The 24471-nt window shown below is 37.3% G+C and overlaps 1 protein-coding gene across 8 annotated transcripts in view; it reads right to left on the bottom strand.

Annotated features, from left to right (window-relative positions):
* The window catches only part of mapk10 (mitogen-activated protein kinase 10), a 386723-nt gene that overhangs the window by 204067 nt on the left and 158185 nt on the right, over positions 1 to 24471 (bottom strand). For all 8 annotated transcript variants that reach the window (XM_039750813.1, XM_039750811.1, XM_039750810.1 and 5 more), the window contains one exon: positions 19645 to 19814. In XM_039750813.1, the coding sequence (XP_039606747.1) occupies positions 19645 to 19766 (122 nt within the window). In that variant the 5' untranslated portion in view covers positions 19767 to 19814. The remainder of the gene's footprint in view (positions 1 to 19644; positions 19815 to 24471) is intronic.

Raw genomic sequence — 24471 nt, forward strand, 5'->3', positions numbered from 1 at the left:
TTTTACATATTTTTTCATTGAAAAGACTGAAGAAAATAATAAAAAGATATTTTCATCAACTTGCAGTTTTATAGCTCAATGTTACTACATTTTAGCATGCATCTAAAAGTGAAAGTAATTTAATTTAGGTCTTATGCAAAGGTAAAAAAAAAATCATTGGAAAAGTATATCAATTGTTTAGTATTCAGCCCAGCATTTTCTGAAGGTTGGCATCGCAGAAGAATTTTCATTTTGTTGAACCACTACTTCACACAATCAGGTTGTACGTGTTGCAGCATTCAACTCCAGAACCTTTCACTGCCTACAACATTTCTGAACCCACACTGGCTGGGCCTACTGCTTTGTTAACACTTTGGTGACTCTTCTTATAAAACTATCACCACACTACTAACGTTGTAACTTAGTTTGCAAAAACTGTGAAGAACAAGAAGATTTTCCATTTGCTGTCATTTGGTTTTACAATAATCATTGTTTAAAAGGACTGGAAAACAGGATGTGTAGATTTAACTATCTTGTTTTTTCTTAGACGTACAAGCTGGTCATGTAAATGAGGTGTTTCAGTTCCTATAAAATGACTTAAATATTTTATAATCTGGCTCATTCTACTTAGATGTTTAGCTTGAACCCTTGCAAGTTAATTAACACTGTAGCTTACTTTTTACCACACTTTTCAGCATTAGCATTTTTTCAGTATTTCACAACTGCTGCATGCCATTTTTTACCATTTCAAACTGCAAACTCAGCCTCATTAACACTTTAAATTATGTTTCTTTTTTATGCCTTTGCATATTTCATAATTGATAATTTTGCTTTTTGCTTCTGCAAAACATGCAGCGCTTACAACCGGTGCACTAATGCTCCTTCCCAAAAACATGACTTTCTGTGTATTGAAAGTGGCATGATCAAAGGGAAAAGTGGATCCAAGACACTTCACATGCCTATAATTCATATATGAAACCCATTCAAAACAGCTCCTGATTATTTATAAACACATTAAATACACTTGCTACTTTCGCCCTAAACATACATTAACTAAAATAAATCTGTCTGTTTTATAAATAAAGATACAAACTAACAATTAAAAATTATTTGTAAAAGTGTTTGATGAAGATTTTTTCTGTACAGATTTGAACCACATTTTATTGTGATGTTCCCTCTGACAGCCCTACTTGTAATGTGGATGTCCTCCATTAATAGCACTATGGTAAGGGTCACATGTTGCGCCAGCAGTTATAAATTGGTGATTTGTGGATTGTAGGACTCAAAAACTACTGTCCGCATGCTAATGTAAAATCATTCAATGGCTATACAAAAAAAAAAAAAACAACATATTTGTAATGGATATACATACGTAGCTATTAAAAAGCAAATTTAATCAAGCAGTGTATTCATTTTTATGTTTCTACCCTAAATATACATGGTGACAATTAAGCATTTATTAAAACATATCAGGCCTCATGCAGAGCATTATTCCTGTTCATTATTCATTTATATCATAACAATGAACTAGATAGATAGATAGATAGATAGATAGATAGATAGATAGATAGATAGATAGATAGATAGATAGATAGATACTTTATTAATCCTACTATGACTTTAACACTTACAATATGCCATAAGTTGTATATATTTGATTTTAGACATGGTTCTTTTTTCAGAATTTATTCTTCATAATAGTACTAGAGCACCCTCTGTTGGTTTTTATGCCAACTATTTTTTTGATCAAATATCATTTGCTGTTTTTAATTACACCTTATTTTTTCTGGTTTATACTGTATCTACTAAGTGAGAAATAACTGTTATTTGGTTTAAAGTTTTTAAGAAGTTAAGGGGAGCAAAGAACATCAAGTGTTGTATTTGACTGAATGCTATAAAAAACATATGTTGAAAAATAAAATATGTTTTGCTTTACTATTCTTTTTCTTAGTGCACTAAATCAGGCTAAAAATGTTTTAATCACCTCTTGTATAATGTAACACAGAGTTACAGAACTCAGTTGAATTACCATAAAACCAAGCCAAACAACTTGAGCACAATGTCTGAAAATGAAGGGAGGATATTATCATACTAGCTTTTTAGATTTTCTGAAATGCAACTAAAGGGTATTCCAATGCTAAAAAAGAAGGGTGGGGATACAATGTTTTAGCTTTGTAGCAATCAAAGTTTGTTCAGCATGGGAATAACCTTTACTTTGCAAATGCATGCTGACACAGCCTTTCACTTATGTGCGGCTGTATTGACTACAATAGGACAATATACTGTACTTAAACTTAAATAGCAGTTAAATTGTTTTCTGAATCATATCCAATCACAAATGATATTCACAGTGAGATGCATCCTCTTAACCAAATGGTTCATCTTTTGTGAATGATATTCATCAAATATGGATACTAGTAAAAATTATGTGTAAGAGCCAATCTTAGATAGTTATAGTTAATGTAAAATTCACTTAAGTTTTTGATTAGTTTCAATCAGATCATATATGTACCTGTAGTTACTTAGATTATTGTATAGTAAGTTAACATGAAGCAGAACTTTCTTAGCCATACCTGTAAAAACGGAGTGTTAATTAAGCCAGTTTAGAAATAGTCTCCCTTCTAGAAGCATGGACTGTTAAATTAGTTTACAAGCAGAATATTGTCACACAGTATTCTGACCATTGCGAGAACTGTTTGCTTTGAAATTTACCAAAACATTCAAAATGAAAACATTTGGACTGTGTTCTATTAAGTAAGCTAAAAGCTGTAGAACTTTGGAAATTTTGGACAAACATAGCTACATGATGAATGCAGTGTATGCCTGTGACAATTCAACAGTGCAAGGAGTAACTGCTGGCAGAAATGCCTGGAGTTGCATTTTCTTCCATGAACTTAACAGATATATCAAAAGTGGAACTATACTGGTGGTACATTGTCTGATACATCTGGAGAGAAACTAATACATGAATCCACAGCATATCTTCATAACACTGGCCACACATGATGGTGGTAGAGCCATGCTTAGAGATGGTTTGTTGCACTTGAACCTGGATGATTTTCTGTAATTGAAGTCCCATAAATTAAGCTCTATTTAAAATTCTTAAGGAAAATGGCAGGCAAGCCTTCCATGAATTGCAGATGAAGCACAACTGAGTTGTACAGCAAGACAGTAGCCCAAACAACACAAGCTAATTTATATTTAGAACAGTAAAAGACAAAATGTAGATATTTATAACGACCTTTACTCAAGAACAAATTGTTTCAAGTCCTAAAATAAGCCTGCTTAAAAACCCACAAATGTCAGTGGAGCAGGAGGAGAGACTGAAAATGTATTACCCTTGAATGCTGATAGCAGCATCTCTTGTGGTGAGGCCCTGTATGGATGCCCGCAGAGCAGCATGGGAATTGTGATTCCATTGGGCTACCCTATTGAGTTCCATGGGGGCTGCTGGGGTAGCTGTCAAGAAATAGATCCCTTGTTATAGGGTGGTTTCACATGACCAGGGAGTGCTTCCAGGAGACAGTGGTTTGGCATCGGAAGCACACCTGGACTGAATTTAAAAGGGAGCCCTTCATGTTGCCCAGGTAGTCGGAATTCAGAGGGGAGGAGGAAAACACTCATCTGGGAGAAGCGCAGGAGACAGAAAGATTGTGCCAATAACAGTATGGATCACAATAAAGAAAACCGATCTGAAGGCATTTTGTTAAATAAAATAATAATAAAACTTGAACCTAAGGATGTCTCTGGTGTACATGACCTGTGTCTGGGGTTCTGCTATCTCCCTATAGGGCACACATAAAAAAAAGTGATCATAGTCGGTATGGCTTTGCCGCAAACCTGTAAAATGAATTATTATTTCAGGAATGCATTATGACTGTTTAATACAGTAATTACATTTGATTTATTTATTTTTATGGAAAATGCTGTATATTTCTTGATGCAAAGATATTCTTCCAGTGAAAATCTGACTCTGCTGAACACATCTGAAATGATAATTTTATATGTATGTATTGGCAAAATGCTGCTGGCAGTATAAACCTGTGGCTACTCTGTCTCTTTATTTACAAATAAGTTTGAAGATAAAGCAATTTTCTTTGAAGGCAGAGAGCTGCAAACAGTGCTCATTTTTAGAATGGCAGGAGATATCAATTTTAGTCTGGTAGTGCCGTGTAGTTAAGTAAAACACAATTCGCTCAAATTGCATATGTGACTTTGAAATGTAAGTAAACAGTAAATTAAAGGTGACTGTTCATCAAGCTATGGGATTGAAAGGTGTTGTTATAGAAGCTTAAGTTTTACTAGCTCTATACAACGTTACATCCTTGTGTCTATCCATTATAAAACTGTTTCCTCTGTTAGAGCTGAAGCCAATGCACATTTCACTAACAAAAACACCAACCCACACTCGCCTATACCAGTCCAACTTAGTGTTGCCAGTTATGTTAATAATCTGAAAACTGGACCACTCAGAGAAAAAAACACACAAACTCCACACCGGCAAAGGCCGGATTGGAATTTAAACTAAGTCTCCTACAGCTGGGAGGCAGCATTGCTAACCACTAGATCCACCGTGCCACCCTGTCGGCATTATCGGATACATTAATATACAATACTTCACAATGAAACAGCTTTGGTTTACATAAACTCATTAGTTTGATACAGAGCAGCACCAGATCAAACACTAATATTAATAACAACAACATTATGTCTGAAAAAGTTGACATGACACAATTACAAATTCTGAACTATTCAAGTCAGTTTGATTAAAAGAACTAGACTCTCGATGCAGTAAAAGCAGACTCACCTGCGTTAAATTTTTAGTACTGGCATGAAACTAAATAACCAATGAACAACTGCTTCCGTGCTTAAAAAGGTAATTTTCATTCCCTGTTGCTGTCTGAGACCATTAGAAAACCAGTTATCAACAGACATAGAAAAGCAAGATCCCTTCTAAAGTGACTCTGGCATCCCTGTTTCCACAGTCCACAATGTTATTAAGAATTTTGAGGTTCATCGAACTGTCAAGGACCACTCAGAATGTGGTGAGGAGTCTATTAAAAAAGGTTGGGGAGAACTGCTGCAAAAACACAAGGTAAAACATCTAAAGAGCTTAAAGCCGAGATGGAGCAAAATGTTGTAATGGAACTAGAATACCGCTGGAGAATCTTTTAATTCATATATTAACTTAAACTTACAGTGTCCACAGGTGGTGTTGAATGACATTTTCCATTTGTTTCATTGGCAAATTAAATTATAGGCAGTCCGCAAAAACAGTTTAGAAAACACAATAGAACCTGAGATCTGATTCAATAATGTGGTGAGGAGTGGTCGGGGACAAATGCTTCCAACTGTTATTTATTTCACAATAGTTGATCCAAGAACACAACCCTCCACCCTTTTTTCCAATAAAAACATTCCTAAACCTACCTACTGGACAATTAGTCTGTTTATTAAGCACATTTTGCAAGTTTTCCTTTACACACAGTATTCCACCATTGCTTCCCTTTTCGGTACAGAGGATACCCTTATGCAAGATTGTCCCAAGTAACAGGTTTATTGCACAATTGTAATCATGATGGGGTTTTACTTCTAATTAATTTTGTTTACTAAACGTCTTGGTATTAAGAATAAAAAAAGAGACAAATCGCAAACTGTATTGCATGATGGAGAGGGAGAAGATATCAGAATAAGACAATGAGGGATGTGGAATATGTTCAATTTAATTACAATATCAGAACAATGTAGATGGGAACAGGTCATTCAACCCAACAAGGCTCACCAGTCCTATCTACCTAATTCTTCTAAAATAACATTAAGTATAGTTTTGAAAGTCCCTAAAGTCCTATGGTCTAACACACTAGTTGGTAGCTTATTTCAGGCGTCTATGGTTCTCTGTTTAAAGAAAAACTTTCTGTCTGTGTGAATTACTTCCTTTCGAGAATGACCTATCACTGGGTTATGTTTTAGCAACCAAGGAAAACCCAAAATGACTTGCAGAATAGCAGATCATAACAAGAACAAACTGAAACCTTCCAAATACAGAGTATCTACACATAGTTGTATGGGACAATGTAGTGATTTCAAGACGAACCGCATAAGTAGGTGTAGCAACAATCAATAACAATTTAGACTTGAACTATAGAGGATTAGCACTTGCTTTTAACTTTTAGCAACATGGAACTAATAATATTTTCTGTTGCTCTGGAACCACAAGAAGTAATTTCTATTGAAAACTTTATTTCAAGGACCCATCCCACTAGCTCTCACATATAGTGGGTACTCTGGTTTCCACTTACAGTAATATTGTGACAGGTTGATACCATACGTCCAGGTTTTCCACAATAAAAACATAACTTTTTGGTCTTCGTCTTCTTATTCTTCTTCTTTCGGCTGCTCCTGTTAGGGGTCACCACAACAGATCATCTTCTTCCATAGTCCATAGTTCTTCCTTTCTGTCTTCTGCATCTTGTTCTGTTACACCCATCACCTGTATGTCCTCTCTCACCACATCCATAAACCTTCTCTTGGGCCTCCTTCTTTTTCTATTGCCTGGCAGCTCTATCCTTAGCATCCTTCTCCTAATATAATATATGTCCAAACCAGCACAATCTCGCCTCTCTGACTTTGTCTCCCAACCGTCCAACTTGAGCTGACCCTCTAATGTACTGATTTCTAATCCTATCCATCCTTGTCACACCCAATGCAAATCTTAGCATCTTTAACTCTGCTACCTCCAGCTCTGTCTCCTGCTTTCTGGTCAGTGCCACCGTCTCCAACCCACATAACATAGCTGGTCTCACTACCGTTCTGTAGACCTTCCCTTTCACTCTTGCTGATATCCGTCTGTCACAAATTACTCCTGACACTCTTCTCCACCCATTCCACCCTGCCTGCACTCTCTTTTTCACCTCTCTTTCACGATCCCCATTACTCTGCACTGTTGATCCCATGTATTTAAACACATCCACCTTCAACTGCTCTACTCCTTGTCTCCTCACCATTCCAGTGATCTCCCTCTCATCCATACACATGTATTCTGTCTTGTTCCTACTGACCTTCATTCCTCTCCTCTCTAGAGCAGGGGTGTCGAACTCCAGTCCTGGAGGGCCGCAGTGGCTGCAGGTTTTCATTCTAACCATCTTCTTAATTAGTGACCAGTTTTTGATGCTAATTAACTTTAGCCTTAGCTTTAATTAGCTTGACTCAGGCCCCTTAGTTGTTTTTTCCTTAATTAGCAGCCGGACAGTAATGAGACATAAAACAAGCAGGACATGACCATCTCACCTGTACCCATCAAACAAAATCTGAAAATAAAGATGAAGGTCTCAGTAAGGTTGACCCCTCAGGTTACCAAAACTTGGCTCTGCCCTTATTCTCTTCCTCTTCTTGATCTCCAACGTCATCCTACAGACCACCATCCTATGCTGCTTAACTGCACTTTCCCCTGCCACCACTTTGCAGTCTTCAATCTCCTTCAGATTGACTCTTCTGCACAGGATGTAATCTACCTGTGTGCATCTTCCTCCACTCTTGTACATAACCCTATGTTCCTCCCTCTTCTTAAAATAAGTATTCACCACAGCCATGTCCATCCTTTTGGCAAAATCCACTATCCTCTGTCCTTCTTCATTCCTCTCCATACCTACCTCCTCGTCTCCTCTGTTCCCTTCACCAACATGTCCATTGAAATCTGCTCCAATCACCACTTTCTGTCCCTTAGGTACACTGTTCATTACTTCATCCAACTCGCTCCAAAAATCTTCTTCCTCATCCACTGCACACCCAACTTGCGGGGCATATGCACTAACAACATTCATCATCACACCTCCAATTTCCAGCTTCATAATCATTACTCTGTCTGACACTCTTTTCACCTCCAAAACACTCTTGACATAGGCCTACTGTTCCTTCAGAATAACCCCTACTGCATTTCTCCTCCTATCCACACCATGATAGAACAATTTGAATCCACCTCCGATCCACCAGGCCTTACTCCCCTTCCATTTAGACTCTTGCAAGCACAATATATCAACCTTCCTTCTCTCCATCATATTGGCTAACTCTCCTCCCTTACCAGTCACACCGCCAACATTCAAAGTTCCTACCCTCAGTTCCACTCTCTTTACCTACCTCTTCTCCTCATGCCTCCGGACACGTCTCTGCCCTCTTCTTCTCCTCCTTCTTCTTCTTCGGCCAACAGTAGCCCAATTTCCGCAGGCACGCTGTTGGCTAACAGTACTGGTTGCTATTAACCCGGGGCTTGACCAATCCAGTATGCAAATTAGTATTGTTGTCCGCATATTGATTTGGCAAAATTTTACACTGGATGCCCTTCCTGACACAACCCTCCCCATTTATCTGGGCTTGGGATGCGTTTTTTTTTTTAAGTTCTGATAGATCAATGCTTGTTTTCCCCAATTCTATAGGTTCTATGAGGTGTTTACGTTCTGGTAATGTATAAGAAAATGACCCATTCTTTCTATTAATCTCAAACCAATTCTCTGGACCAACTCATATAAAGTATGATACATATCATGGCCCACCAACCAATCCTTTATTTCTAGAGCTAGTCCTTCCTTAAAAAGTGAAATTAAAGCAGGTTCTTCCCAGCCTAAGTTTTTGGCCAACATATATATATTATAATGTACTCATTAATGGAACTCTGCTTGTATTCCAGTAATTGAATAAATGGAACATCTTTTGAAACTCACATACAAAGGCATCAATGTCAAATATCCTGGACATCTGTTCAAAATGCTTTTCATCATATTGGGACAAGAAATCTGTGGTGGGCTGGCACCCTGCCCAGGGTTTATTTTCTGCCTTGTGCCCTGTGTTGGCTGGGATTGGCTCCAGCAGACCCCCGTGACCCTGTAGTTGGGATACAGTGGGTCGGATAATGGATGGATGGATGGATGGGACAAGAAATAAGCAAGTAGTGCCCTGTCTTTGAGATAAATCTGATCTGGATCACAAACCCATTTTTCTCCAGTGAAAAAACCCGAGGGTTCTATTTCTTGACTGTAACTAGCTACAGGTTGTGAACTAGTCTCTTGAGTTAGGCTACCATTAATACTTGATAAAACAGCAATTAAACATAAGCTTGTCCACTGGTACCTTCTTTCCTATCGACATATCTATCTATCGTGCAGCTCTGTATTTGTTTCTCACATTTGAGGTATCTCTTACACTCTTTAGCTGCAGCTTTGCTATTCTTTCTCACAATTGAGGATTCTGTTATGCTCTTTATGCTTTTTAGCTGTCATTAAAAGCTCTTAGAAAAATCAGCCTTCACCATAAAACACAATCATAAAAATGACAGGCAAATGATGGTGTTTGTTTATAGGTCAAGGTTAAGCTTATGACGGTTATTAAAGGTAATGAGTGTAAAATACCAAGATTATTTTATTAGACATGCAGACCATAACTAAATTAGACTAATACTGTGATTTAGCTACATCGGTATTTAAAATCTCAAATTTGAGATCCTGATGAAAAATCATTCTTTTGCTTATGTGTGTTGTAGTCAGTGTTGTTGACTTATTTAGGTTAATTTATGTTCATCTGTGCTGCAGATCTTTTAAAAAATGTACCCTGTCTTGTGCAGCGAATAACAGTGGTCTGTTGTCAATTTGCCTTAATTTGATTTTCTTTCCACATTTGCAACAAGATCTAGCTCCATAGTATTTGCAATACTGATGTATTTTCTATAATAACTTAAACAGATGCATTTTGCTTAACAAAATGAAAATGTGTTCTTAGTATAACATTTGTTTAATTCTAATGTTGTTAGAATGACTATCATATCACTCACCCATATGCTGATTCCAGACCAGGTTGTAAGTTAATTTGTGGCTAATCATATGAATTTTTAATGGTCTCTGTAGATGAAATATACGGGAACAATTTATTTAGCTTTTTTGACCTAATGTATTATACTGCCTTGCAGTGTACAATTATCCTTTGTTATCAGTGTTAATAAGAGGGATGGATGAGTCATACAGTAGTTTTGATATTACGACTGTTTGTAATTCAGCAACAGATAATATACATGTCCAAATATGATAAAACAGCAATGCCAAGAATAGTATCTACTGCAATAAGTGTACATCACACATCATTTTGTGGGATGCTTTTAAGGGTACACTGGAAGAACCGGAACACACACCGATTCTTCCTCTGTCTCATACCTTTCCAGTGCCACAAAATAAATACCCTGTGGTCAGCCAAAACTGTCTTTTCTTTATTTATTCATCTTTTTACCAACTCAACATGGTTGCTATTAAATGAGGTGAATTTTTGGTACATGTTTGTTATTTATGTTTATACCTACACCATGTTAACCTCCTTGGAGTTAACCCTGTGTATGACTCTGGCTCTGTATTTTGTTATTATGGTTAAGGCCAAGTCAGACCTGGGGTGACATGATGATTCAATTTACAGTGTTAAGCCCAAATTTTCTTTTCACACCATTCTGCTGCTTTCCAGTGGATGAAAATAACATCATGCTGAAAAAAATAATGAATATTTCTATGTTTTCTGCCACTTTATGGTGACTCTATGCTAACTCATCAATATGCATGAGTGGGGTGGAGCCTTCAGCAAAAAAAACACAATGGTAAAAAAAAAGAATTAAAGACAGTTTTAGAACAAACTGAAACAGAACAATTGCTAGAATCAAGTAATTGTGTTGATAATGTGAATTGGTCACCAGATGTTGACACAGATAGTAAAACTGATGCATACATCACTGTAAGACCTGTTGTGACATACCTGGTGACTTTGGTTGCATGACGTTTTACCATGGTGTGACGATAGCTATGTGGCAAAAAAGGTAAAATGATTACAATGAAGTGCAAGGACAAGAAAGATGTTAGCCCCTTAAACAGTGTTCATATAGCAACTGACAATGGTCACGTCAGGAGAAATGAAGAAGTCACTAAGCCATGTACTGTGGTAGCCTACAACATCAGGCACTGACATTCTAACATCTCATACGTAAGCAACAGAAAATATATTATAAGAAAAGTGCACAAAGAAACACACTTCTGCTGTCCCAATTGCAACTACAGGCTGTGCATTGTTCATTGTTACAAAACATATCATAGAATGGATGTGTCATAAATCTGCATCAGTATAGCAGTGGACACCAGACATATCTTTCCTATTGCATTTATGTTGACTTTTTAGTATTTGCATGTTTCTGTTAAACATAATATTATTTTTTTTTTGTTGTAAAAATTCATCCTTTTTGGCTCTTTGTTCCAGGGGTAAACATAATGCTAAGAAAGCTACAGCTCAAAATGTGTTTTATTTTCTTTCATTCATTTCTGTAGTAGTAGCTTGGCTAATCACAGAAATGAGGAAGGTTTAGTACAGACAGAAGGCAGTTTTACAGAAAGGAGATTTTTAGAAGACAGAATGCACTTTAAAACACCCTATTTTAAGAAAGGTCAAGTTCTAATGGTCATTTTCAGGACTTTTCATATGTGTAAATGTAGGGACCTTGAACAAAATTGGTTACCTTTGCGTATGCACACCTTGAGACCATGCACCATATCGTCTGTCAAATGATATTGGGCAGAGGCAGGCTAAGGGTTATTACCTTGGCCTTGACAAGCTTTTAAAAGTCATCTTCTAGCAGGATGAGATGGAGAAGAAGGGGGAACAAAGAAGACCCATAAATTGAGGCTCAGCAATGTAGCCTTAAAAAACTCAAACTCACACACATTAGACGTGACAGCTCCTAAAATATTCCGGGTTGTACTAATTGATTTGGCACACCCATTTATTTTTATTTTCTTTTGTTTTTTGACACATTAAGAATATTTAAGAATGTTAAAGACTATAATGGCTGAATAAAATTTTATTGCCTGCTCTCCTTATAAGCATTTAGTATTTACTCCCTTTTTCCACCTGGGCTATAAATGAATAAAGAAGAGAAAATCTCTTGTAGCAGGGCAGCAGTATTATGCTATCAGGCAGTTTCAGAGGGCATAAGGGTTGCTGGAGAACAGGCTAATTAAGAGGACTCTTTAAAAAGGAGCCAAAAAGACACTGAGAGGGATAGCAATCACCTGTCTGTATTTGTTTCAACTCATCACACATACCATTGGATTACAGGTACAGTTAACCTGGATTTCAATTTTGTGAATGTATCTACTGTCCTGCGCCTGCTTGTCAATGTGGATTTGTCTTGGTTGGCTTTGTCTGGGGAGTGCTCCCAGTTAATTCAAACCTTCATGATGCAATGGGAACCTGGTAGGACAAAACTTTACATTTCTTTCAGAGGGATGTTCACAGGATTTTCATTTCAGTCTTCATCTTCATCAGCTTCAGCTGTACTGGACTGCATTAGACTTTGTTGTTAGTATTTATTGTTTACTGTGTAGTATATGTAAATAATTATCACCATCAGGGAAACTGGGACTTTTACATATGAATTTTTGTGTAATATTGTTTTTGTCTTCATTATTTGATTAAGATATTCTTTATTTATCGATTTATTGAGCCACACATCAATGCCTCTGTGTTTGAGTTTGTGTGTGCCGGGTTTCAAGGCTGGATGTGTTCCTGGGGTATCCACAATAAAATAAACAAATCACCATCTTTGGACCAAATGAATCTTTGCATCTTTGTGACCGCTATACTCTAATAGGAGAAGTGAAGTACGGTAGAGTTCTGGGTGAAGATTACATCTGTACTTCCAGTTGCAAGTACATCTACCAGGCTGTCTGTCCTTCCAGACCAGGTTAGTGAAACAGTAAGAGAACAACAGCTGGGGTGGAGGACATATGTGTGGGTGTATGTAACAAACTATCTAGATATGGGAATAAAAGCATCTGTGTTTCTAGGATGGGATCGCCCCAAATCTCTTCCATGATGGAACACTGTGTAAAGCTATTCAATGTTGCACTTGGGGAGTGTTATGCCCCATTCCAGCAGCATCACATGGGCAAACCTCATATTCTGGAACATATATAGTCATAAGCGAGGATGGACAGGGACACCTGAAGACTGGCAAAACAACAGTTACCGGTTCAAAGTGTGTATATTTAAACATCAAAACAACAGTGTGCAAAAACTGTGGTGCAGTTCAAAGACTTCATAAATAAAAAATACATACAAATCATTACAAAAGCCCAATAAATAAATCCAATAAGTAAGTGAAAACCAAGTAAGAATCGTCTCTCACTAATCTCTAGTTCTCCTCTCTCTGTCATTTGTCTTCTCTATTTATTCTCTGGGTCTTGCAGAAAGGCTGACACCAGTGAACAGCTACCTTGTTTGGCATCCTCTGGGACCCACTGATCCCCGTTTCCTCATTTTGTCAACTCAGTTGTTCATAACAGGTCTTTGGAGCCCTTGAATGCTCCTGCTTCACAGATCAACAGGATTAATCCACTCTTGGAGCGCTGTTCCCCTTGCTTCGCTGTGGCGCATCCCTAAACGCCTTCTCTCATCCATAAAGGCTCAACCATCCAATTCTGCTTTCCCCTGTAATTCTACTTGGTTTTTCCTTTTCTTTCCTGACTCAAGCATTTTATACTCCTCATGAGTGTAGGCACTCTAAACAATCCACTGAGCATTAATGATTGGTCTCTTGCACACAAATTCTTAATTAGTCCATTTCCCCCATTCACCACTCCATGGTCACTTGTCTCACCTGCACTCAAAGCCTTAGCAATACTATTTAAAAAAAATCTTACACCTGCTCCAGTCCGCTGGTCATGCCATGGACCACAGACACACTTCACCACAGGGAGATACAATTCTGTACATGCATTTGAGGAGAATACTAAAGCTGTAATAAAATTAACAATCAAAGCCACTGGATGTAACTGATACATAAATCTACAGTGGGGACCTATGCCGGGACTTTAAAATGGTGGTCTAATTTGATATAATAATGATCTTTTATACATGGGACTACTGCATTAAAGAAGCATAAAACAGATGGCAGTAAATCAAATAACAAGCAAGCCTGGAAACATTCACTTACTGCACCTGACATAAAAGAAAATATCTCTCCATGTTTACGGCTGCTTTTCCCAGATCAAGGACATGCATTACCTTAACTTATTTTAAATGAAATATAAGCAAGGCAGAAAACAGATCTGGACAGGACAAAAGTCTACTGAAAAAAATAAAAGGTAATTAGTTCTTAAAAGCTTCAAAACATCTTGTGATTGATGCCTCTCAAATTAGAGAATGCAAAGCCTAATTTAAATTCTGATAAGCCAAGGTAAATCACACAACATGGTCTTTCTTCTGAGCAGTATGCATGAACAAAAAGATCAATAGATGTTCCCAAATACAATATAAGAGTGGCCATTATGCCATTATACGATAGCATGTTAAAAGAAAGCTCAGGATCTTGAAGTGTATTGCCTCACTAGGTTTCATTCTGAGCAATCAAGGCTATGTGACAAGTTGACAGCTAATCCAATTAAAAAGACTGTTCACTCTGCAGGGTGTGACCTTATAAATGCACATTCAAAAAGTGAGATATGAGAGTCAAAATAGGCTGGTTAGAAAGAAGATGAGGTTATTGTGATAGAACAAAAGATTTATACAATCTAAATAAAATTAACAGCCAGGTACAGGATTTTTTTCATTTTTGGAACAAACTTAATATAGACTTTGGCTCTTTTGCCAGCCACAAAAACTATGAGAGTCATGTTCAAAACAAGGTTAAAAAATGTCACCCATCATCCTTGCTGTTATTTGTTGCTGTTTTTTTTAATTTAATGTTTAGTATTGTACATAATGAATGGAATTGACATCTCTTGTTCAGCAGTCTTCAGTGTATTGGCTAAGCAAGAGAAAATGCTTCCATGTTTTTTGACCTGATGTGAAGAGCTATCTATTAACTCAGGCTACCTGTAACAATAATTAAATAAAGGACATGTTGGGGACATCAAAAAAAGACAGACATGCCACAGTCACCATCAACAATGACTTCCAGCTTCTTTGCATTCATCAGAGTTATGAGATTGATTGTAAGTGATCAATTGTGAAGCACAGTATTGCATGATCTCTATCTGAACAAGATTCCAATATCTCCTGAGCTGCAGAGGAGCATTTTTGGGAATACTGCAGGAACTTTACATATGTTGCTTCTGCTGTCTCATACAAGTTACTGGCAGTCTTCGTCACCATACCTCGGGTGACGCTGCCATCAAAATGCATTAAAAGCTGGATTTAAACTGGAATATAGTTTCTCCAAAACCTCAGTGATATTGGAAAGCTTTCAGTTTCTTAGTTAAATGATCTGAAATGAGCTTAGCTTACAAGTGTCACTTAGATTCTACTTCAGAAACTACATGATAACAACTTTCAAAACCATTCTACAGTATAAGGGAGATGTATTATCACGGTATCCCCCTCTACTCATTTTCTTCAGGGATAAGTGTACTCATTAGGTTTGTTACCAGGTTGGTCTACTGTCACACGTTAATATTAATACACACATGGATAGATATACGCATATACACTGACCCTAACCACAAAAGTACCATATGAATGAAGTATACACAGCCCGTTATTGTCTAGCACTTCACCCCACAAGTGCTGTATGAATAATACATGCATTGTCCATCTTTCCAAAGAGACTTACTTATCTTCAGCAAGAACAACGTGCAATATTTTAGATATATCTCAGACCTAAATATAACATTTGGTCCCCAAGAATATATTGAAACATACAAAAGTTTAACATTCCTGACTACAAACCACTTATCAACCAGTTAATGTCTTACTTTAACACACTGTTCATTATTGGCTAAAGCTCTGCAACATCAGACCAATAAACCTCGCAGTTCAGATTAAATGGCACTTCTTTACTGCTCCAGGTGCTCTAGATATTTACCTTATTATTCCAATCAATCTAGATATAAAGACAAAGTGTAGAATGTTAAAAGCAACGTGGTATTTATTAAAGAATAATAATACCAGTAGAGGAAAGTATAAAAGAAAATGTGGATGACAAAGTCTGGATATGGTCTTTAGAAAAAGCTTACGAAAAGATAATGATGTCAAAGATGAATGTCCCAGAGTGGTGTTGATTTAGCAAATGATATTCATGAAAGGATTTAGTTGACAATCAGATAAAAATGGTTGCACATTTCTCGTCTTCTTCTGACGCTGCTCTGTCTTCTTCTCCTGATATCACTCTGACCAGGCATATTTATTTAATAATTCCACGAGGGATTCTGGAACATATGATGTTACACACATTTGATTGGCTGATTGTCAATATGATGGATGCCCTTTCTCAAAATCTTTGATCTGCTAAAGTACATCAGTTTACCTTCCTTTTCCAAGCTATAAACCAATTTGGTGATTCCTGGTCCTAGGGGCGCCCATCCGTTTGTAGATTATAAAGTAATCTATACAGCATGAAGCATCTCCTGGATTTCTGCTCCATTTAAACAGATGCTACTGTGATTGACACTGGTACAATTCAGGAAAACAGGATGCTTTGATGTCCTGCCTCCTTAAGTGTTAAGTTTATCCTGTTTATTTCACCAAAATATTTATTTTAACATGATACAATTCATGAACTGTTCTTATAAGATTAAGTTCATTTTTGTTTGTATGAATCTTTAATTATTTTACAGTACACAGCCATTTCATACTGTATTCGGCATAGTATGTTTTGGAGGGTGTGCTGTGGCAGCAAAATTTGCTGGCAGATGTAAAGTGTACATAGGACAGGCAGGGCCTCAGCTAGGAATGAGGAAGGACCAAGAAATAAAATTTTAGTCACACATCAAAAAAAGCTGTTGCCACAAACAGAATGTTAACCAAACTCAGGCAAAATGGGATTTGCTTATTTTTTGAAGACAAAGACACCCTAAACCCAGGGTTTGAATTTCATATGTGACATAACGTGCAGAGATCAAAGAGAAGATCGAGGAGGCAAAAGAAAACTACAGGGAACTAGAGACCAAATTGGAGCATAAAAAATATCACAGGCTTTAAATAGGTTAATTGCAGATCGCATGTGAGAAGTCTGGAGAGGGCTAATGAGTGAAACCAATTATTTAAAAGGTCTGACTGTTGCCTTCCTACTCACAGATTTCTCACCTAGGAGCTTGAGAAATCTAAGGGAATCAACTCAGTGCCCCCACTCCAGTCCATATTACTCTGCAAGACCATGTACCACTGTCCAGACACTACCCCCCTACTTTCTGTTCACACTACTGCCTACCATCTACCAATGTCTATGTCCTTATGCAACAGCTTCAACTACTTACATACACCATTCTGCCAACCTCCCAGCTACCAAAGATTGAGCTTCACAGAAGACCATGTGAAGAAAAAATATAGAAATTCAGTAAATGCAAAGCTGGCACTGAGTAACAGAGTGCAGTGTTTTAGGGTAGCTTCAATTCGAGTCTAATCCTTCAAAGGGATTCCTGCTGTATGGAGAACATCTTGCATGGTACCAATCTCCAAGATAGCGCAGGTGAAATTCTTAAATGACTATCAACCATTAGCTCTGACCTCATATTGGCAAATTTGCAACCCCTGATCAGAATGGTACTGGACCCTCTGCAGTTTGCTGACCAGGACCACATAAGGGTGGACAATTCTGTCATCCATCTGCTGAAAAGAACTGACTCTCATCTGGAGAAACAGAGTAGCAGGGTAAGGATATTGTGTTTTGAGTTCTCTAGTGCATTTAACAACTTATAGCCCAAACTGCTAGGGTAGAAGTTCTGGTCAATGATAGTCTACCACAGTTTAATTATTGTTTTGTGATTTATCATTTTCTTGTTTTTATTTTATTAATTGTTGTTTAACTTTATTGTAAGGTGACCTTGAGTGATAAGAAAAATGCCTATTAAATAAAACATATTATTATTATTATTATTATTATTATTATAGTTTGTGAGGTTTAAAAATTACATATCTGACATAGTCATGAGTAGCACAGGGTTTCCAGAAGTCTTGAGTCGAGTATCAACACAGAGGCTGTATACATGAAGGGTCAGAGTTGCCTCTATTTCCTAACAAGGCTGAGGACGTTTGGTGTATGCAGGCCACTCTTGTGGCACATGTTTTCTACCACTTTTAGTTAACTGATGTATGTGCTAGGGAAATTGCATTAGTGCAGGAAATGCTAACATACTAAATAAACTGATTAAAAAGGCCAATGATCACTTAAGAAGTTGCTTATTATCCTGGACAATGAATCTCACCTAAGAGGCCTTGGCTAAACAGAGGAGCACCTTCAGTAACAGATGAAGAAAAGGTGAGGCGTGCATAGCATGTTACTAGGGGGTTGACTTACCTGTGCAGACTGCTGTCAGCAGTGCCCCCTTCTTGTGTTTCTCCTTCTGTTCAACCTTTCCTTGTGCTTAATTGAAATCAAAGACCTTTTCTGCATCATTTAGTATTGACTTATTCTAAGTTCAGTGAACACTAAAGAGTGTACCCATCTTGCACATAATGCAGAGCTTTCTTGCCCCATTTCTTATTCATACCTGGTAGCATGGATCGTGGACTATCTTAAAGACAGACCTCAGTATGTGCATCTCGGGAACTGCAGGACTGACACTGTGGTCAGCAACACAGGAGCGCCGCAAGGGACTGTACTTTCTCTGGTCCTGTTCAGCCGATGTACATCGGACTTCCAATACAACTCGGAGTCCTGACACGTGCAAAAGTTTGCAGACGACACTGTTATTGTGGGCAGTATCAGGAATGGGCAGGAGGAGGAGTATAGGAAACTAATCAAGGACTTTGTTAAATGGTGCGACTCAAACCACTTACACCTGAACACCAGCAAAACCAAGGAACTGGTGGTGGATTTTAGGAGGCCCAGGCCCCTCATGGACCCCGTGATCATCAGAGGTGACTGTATGCAGAGGATGCAGACCTATAAATACCTGGGAGTACAGCTGAATTATAAATTGGACTGGACTGCTAATACTGATGTTCTGTGTAAGAAAGGACTATACTTCTTTAGAAGGCCGGCGTCCTTCAACATTTGCAATAAGATGCTTCAGATGTTCTATCAGACGGGTTGTGGCGAGCACCTTCTTCTACATGGTGGTGTGCTGGGGAGGCAGCATAAAGAAGAGGGATGCCTCAAACCTGGACAAACTGGTGAGGAAGGCAGGCTCTATTGTAGACACGGAGCTGGACAGTTTGACATCCGTGGCAGAGCAATGGGCACTGAGCAGGCTCATGTTAATAATGGAAAATCCACTGCATCCATTGAACAGGATCATCTCCAGACAGAGGAGCAGCTTTAGCGACAGACTGCTGGTGCTTTCCTGCTCCACTGACAGACCGAGGAGACTGTTCCTCCCCCACACTGTGCGACTCTTCAATTCCACCCGTAAACATTAATATTATACAAAATTATTGTCTGTCTGTTATACTATCATTGTTATCACTCTTTAATTTAATATTGTTCTTTATCAGTAAGCTGCTGCTGGAGTATGTGAATTTCCCCTTGGGATTAATAGAGTATCTATCTATCTATCTATCTATTAACTTGCATTTGCTGCTGTTTGTTTTACTAAATTAATAAATTAATTTACTAAATTCCAGAAAACAGAATAAATACAACACCACATGCCTGTAATATTAAAACAATACAAGGGAAAAATGTACTAAGCAACCTAAATGACAAACTTCACTTACCAAACTATTCCCTGAGCTCCAGAGCCAATAGGCTTGAGGTTCTGGTATCGTTTTAGAACAGTGAAGGTGGAGTCTCCTACTTCCACACTGTAGAACTGGTTGTCCACTTTGCTTTTGCTCATGTTGTAATGTTTACCAATGTATGAAACATCCACTTGTTTACCAAATCCCTATTAATAAAAGAAATATGAGCACAATTAGCCTATAAAAGAAGACATTTTTATTATTTAGTAAACATTGCTAAAATTAGATTAATCTAAAAACAGTGCAGAAACATGACAATAGGTATAACACATATTACATTGTAATATAACAAATTGTTTTTTATAGTTATCATGCTGTGTTCTTTCTTTGGTTTTTCAACATCACAAAACACTTCACAGAATTCAAATAAAGATATGCTGAAGATAAGTTCTTTGTTCATTTAAAAAAAGAACTATGAAGCAGGTGGAAAAAGATTTTAGAAAAAAACGACAAGTTTCACATCTGTAAAAAAAAATTCTACCAGCTGTTTTTGAACTCTGGTGTTGACCTTCCTAGTGTTAACATACTGTAGCTGGAAAGAAATATGTCTTTGGGCTTTTCTAATGAGGTATGATCACTATTACATGGCACTTACATACAGTTGTGCTTGAAAGTTTGTGAAACCTTTAGAATTTTCTATATTTCTGCATAAATATTGATGATGATCATTAGATTTTCACTCAAATCCTAAAAGTAGATAAAAAGAAACAAATGAGACAAAAATATTATAATTGGTCATTTATTTATTGAGGAAAATTATCGAATATTACATATTTGTGAGTGGCAAAAGTACAAAGTATGTGAACCTCTAGGATTAGCAGTTAGTTTGAAGATGAAATTAGAGTCAGGTGTTTTCAATCAATGGGATGACAATCAGGTGTGAGTGGGCACCCTGTGTTGTTTAAATAACAGGGATCTATTAAAGTCTGCTCTTCACAACACATGTTTGTGGAAATGTATCATGGCATGAACAAAGGATATTTCTGAGGACCTCAGAAAAAGAGTTGTTGATGCTCATCAGGCTGGAAAAGGTTACAAAACCATCTCTAAAGAGTTTGGACTCCACCAATCCACAGTCAGACAGATTGTGTACAAATGGAGGAAATTCAAGACCATTGTTACCCTCCCCAGGAGTGGTCGACCAACAAAGATCACTCCAAGAGCAAGGCTTGTAATAATCAGCGAGGTCACAAAGGACCCCAGGGTAACTTCTAAGCAACTAAAGGCCTCTCTCACAATAGCTAATGTTCAAGTTCATGAGTCCATCACCAGGAGAACACTGAACAACAATGGTGTGCATGGCAGGGTTGCAAGGAGAAAGCCACTGCTCTCCAAAAAAAAAAATGCTGCTCGTCTGCAGTTTGCTAAAGATCACATGGACAAACCAGAAGACTATTAGAAGAATGTTTTGTAGACAGATGAGACCAAAATAGAACTTTTTGGTTTAAATGAAAAGCATTCCAGCATAAGAACCTTATCCCATCTGTGAAATGTGGTGGTGTAGTATCATGGTTTGGGTCTGTTTTGCTGCATCTGGGCCAGGACGACTTGCCTTCATTGATGGAACAATGAATTCTGAATTATATCAGAGAATTCTAAAGGAAAATGTCAGGACATCCGTCCATGAACTGAATCTTAAGAGAAGGTGGGTCATGCATTAACACAACGACCCTAAGCACACATGTCGTTCTACCAAAGAACGGTTAAAGAAGAATAAAGTTAATGTTTTGGAATGGCCAAGTCAAAGTCCTGACCTTAATCCAATCAAAATGTTGTGGAAGGACCTGAAGCGAGCAGTTAATGTAAGGAAACCCATCAACATCCCAGAGTTGAAGCTGTTCTGTACGGAAGAATGGGCTAAAATTCCTCCAAGCGGTGTGCAGGAATGATCAAAAGTTATTGGAAACATTTAGTTGCAGTTATTGCTGCAAAGGGGGTCACACCAGATACTGAAAGCAAAGGTTCACATACTTTTGCCACTTATAAATATGTAATATTCAATCATTTTCCTTAATAAATAAATGACCAAGTATAATATTTTTGTCTCATTTGTTTAACTGGTTTCTCTTTATCTGCTTTTATGACTTGAGTGAAAATCTGATGAGGTTTTAGGTCATATTTATGCAGAAATATAGAAAATTGTAAAGGGTTCAGAAACTTTCAAGCACCACTGTACTTTTGACAACATTCATCTGGGAGGACAGACATGATGACAGGAGATATAAACCATATTGTGTCTCAATGCAACTGCCAGCATAGCCCACCTGTCTCCCAAAGACAGCCAGGCAACCAGCCCACCATGCATTCCTGCTGGCTGTTGAGCTGCTGCTGCAAACAGGCGCCAACCGCAGGCAAAACAGGCAGCAACAGACGTTTTATGTTGATTTATGTGTGAAACCATTGCTTTGTGCACTTTTCAGAAAACTGAGTTTTTTGGAAAAAATATTAGCCCTCAAAGAGTTGCTACTGAACACAGACTTTTTATGCTACTACCTGATAAAAGAAAATGCTTCTGCTGGTATCTGTACAGATGAAAAAGAAAACAGATTTAGAAATGTTAACTTGCTGTTGCTCGGAAGGTGCCTGTTATAATGTTATGATCGTGGCTCTGGACTCTGAGGGTAACTTGTTTTTCTATAACAAGCTAGATAAAACATTATTGCCCTGGCAGTGGCAAATAGCTTTGGTTTTATATTTGATTAAATTAATGTTTAAGTTGAAATTTACAAGAAATATTTTAACTGCTATTATGTAAAGGGAATACTGCTGTTAAAAAGCACCTTATTTGTTTAAAGTGCTTGCAAACCAAATACATGCAATACACTACCTTCGAGTTCAATATTGAATTTTTCGCATAACAATGTGAGTGTTGTAATTGTCTGTGATTAATTGTGATCAATCACCGACAACAAAGCAATTAATTGTGATTAAAAATTGTAATCATTGCCCAGCACTACAAATAATATATTATTTCTAATAGGGAAACACAATGCTGCAATTTCAAATGTGAAAACAGGACTAATTTGCTGCTTTCATAAATATCTTGACATCAGAGATATGCCAAGGTTTTTTTTCTATTACTACAAATTGTATTTTCAAAATGTTTAGCATTTTTACAGGCCACATCAAAATGCCACACTTTTAAATGCAATCAAATCTACATCACATAGACAATATGAGGGAAGAGAAACTAATGATTAAAGAAGACAGAGAGAGGAAATGAGTGGTTCAAGACATTGCCCTCTCAGTACTCACTGTACACACTCAGTATATGTGTGCTTATTCTGTCCAGCAGTGATTATTTGCTTGCTTGCTTGCTTGCTTGAGTGCTAAGCCTCTCAAAAGGGTCTGTTCTTTGCAGTCAAAGTTCAGACACTCTGTTGTGCACACATCGTTATTTTTTTTTTTTTAGCTACTTGGAACCACCAGTACATGGTTAAATTATTTTGCCTGGTAATGCACTGAATCCAGCACCACAAACAGGAGATGTCTATGAGGAAACAATGACAAATCAAGACAAGACATCAAAAATCAAAGCCACAATGACTCAATTTAAATACTAGATGATTTCTGTAATACTGTAATGATGTGTTGGCTGGAATTGGCTCCAGCAGGCTCCCTTGACCCTGTGTTAGGATATAGCGGGTTGGATAATGACTAACTGACTGACTGTAATGATGAAATATTATAAGAGATGCAAAATTGGTAAAATTACCAACCAGAAATACAAGATATAATAATATTTTGATTATTGCAAAAACTAATGTAATACAATCAGAAAAAACACCTACGAATGCAAAAATATATTATATACAGTATTTTAAACTACAATGTCTTGAAAAAACATTGTTACAGAATTATACTGGTGTAGCACACCAATAACAAAAAAGAGAAGAAAAATATTAAAAATGAAACGAAAATTAAAAAACAAACTCTTATCTAATACATTTTCACCTATGTCAGTATGTTACTGAAGAAACTCTTAAGTAGATATAGCAGCAAGTAATATTTTAGGTTATATCTTGTGATACTTCTTCACTCCTCTACACATAGCAGCTCTAGTGATGCAGTTTTAAAGTCCTGCCTCACCATGTGACTAATCTCAAGACTCGGAATGAGCTACTAAATGACACCTTCTTTATTTGCTCTGGCAGTGTGCCTTGATTTAGTGCTCCTTTGAAACGCAAGCATCTTTCCCAGCATCAGTTTTTTAACAAAGATATACATACAGTATTTTTTATTCCGTTTACTGTAAGTCTTGATACTGTAAAACTGCCAGAATTGCATGCAAAAATAAAATGCACAAAAATGTTCCATGTAAATGTTTGGAGACTCCAGGCCCTCCATGACAGTAAACAACCTAAAACAACTTTTAATGAAAATGTTAATATACAGCAACAATTTATTTGATTAACTAAAAAAAACAAAAGTGCATGTGGCCTTTGCAAAATTTTGGGCAAACATTTTTAAAAGCCAGCTATGATTCTCTGGATTCTTGATTAGGAAAGGTTTTGCAGCTGTTAGATATCTTAGGGCAGCCTTGGATGCCTAGCACATTTAAGAGTCTGGGGACTGTGAGGACTGTGCTTCTTAAGGTACTTTATAGTAGATTTTGAATTGTTCTGAATTATTGCCTTGTTGTAGAATCCACCCTTTTTTAACTTCAGTTTTTTGCTTGACTGTCTGGCATTATCCTCACTGTTTTATTGGTACTTAATGAAATCCATTCTTACATGTATTCGCACAATGTTTCCTTTGCCTAGCTGCACAGGATCCACTCTTGTACGTAACAGATGGCAAGGT

The sequence above is a fragment of the Polypterus senegalus genome, chromosome 4 (genome assembly GCF_016835505.1).
Source record: "Polypterus senegalus isolate Bchr_013 chromosome 4, ASM1683550v1, whole genome shotgun sequence".
Classification (NCBI taxonomy): domain Eukaryota; kingdom Metazoa; phylum Chordata; class Cladistia; order Polypteriformes; family Polypteridae; genus Polypterus; species Polypterus senegalus.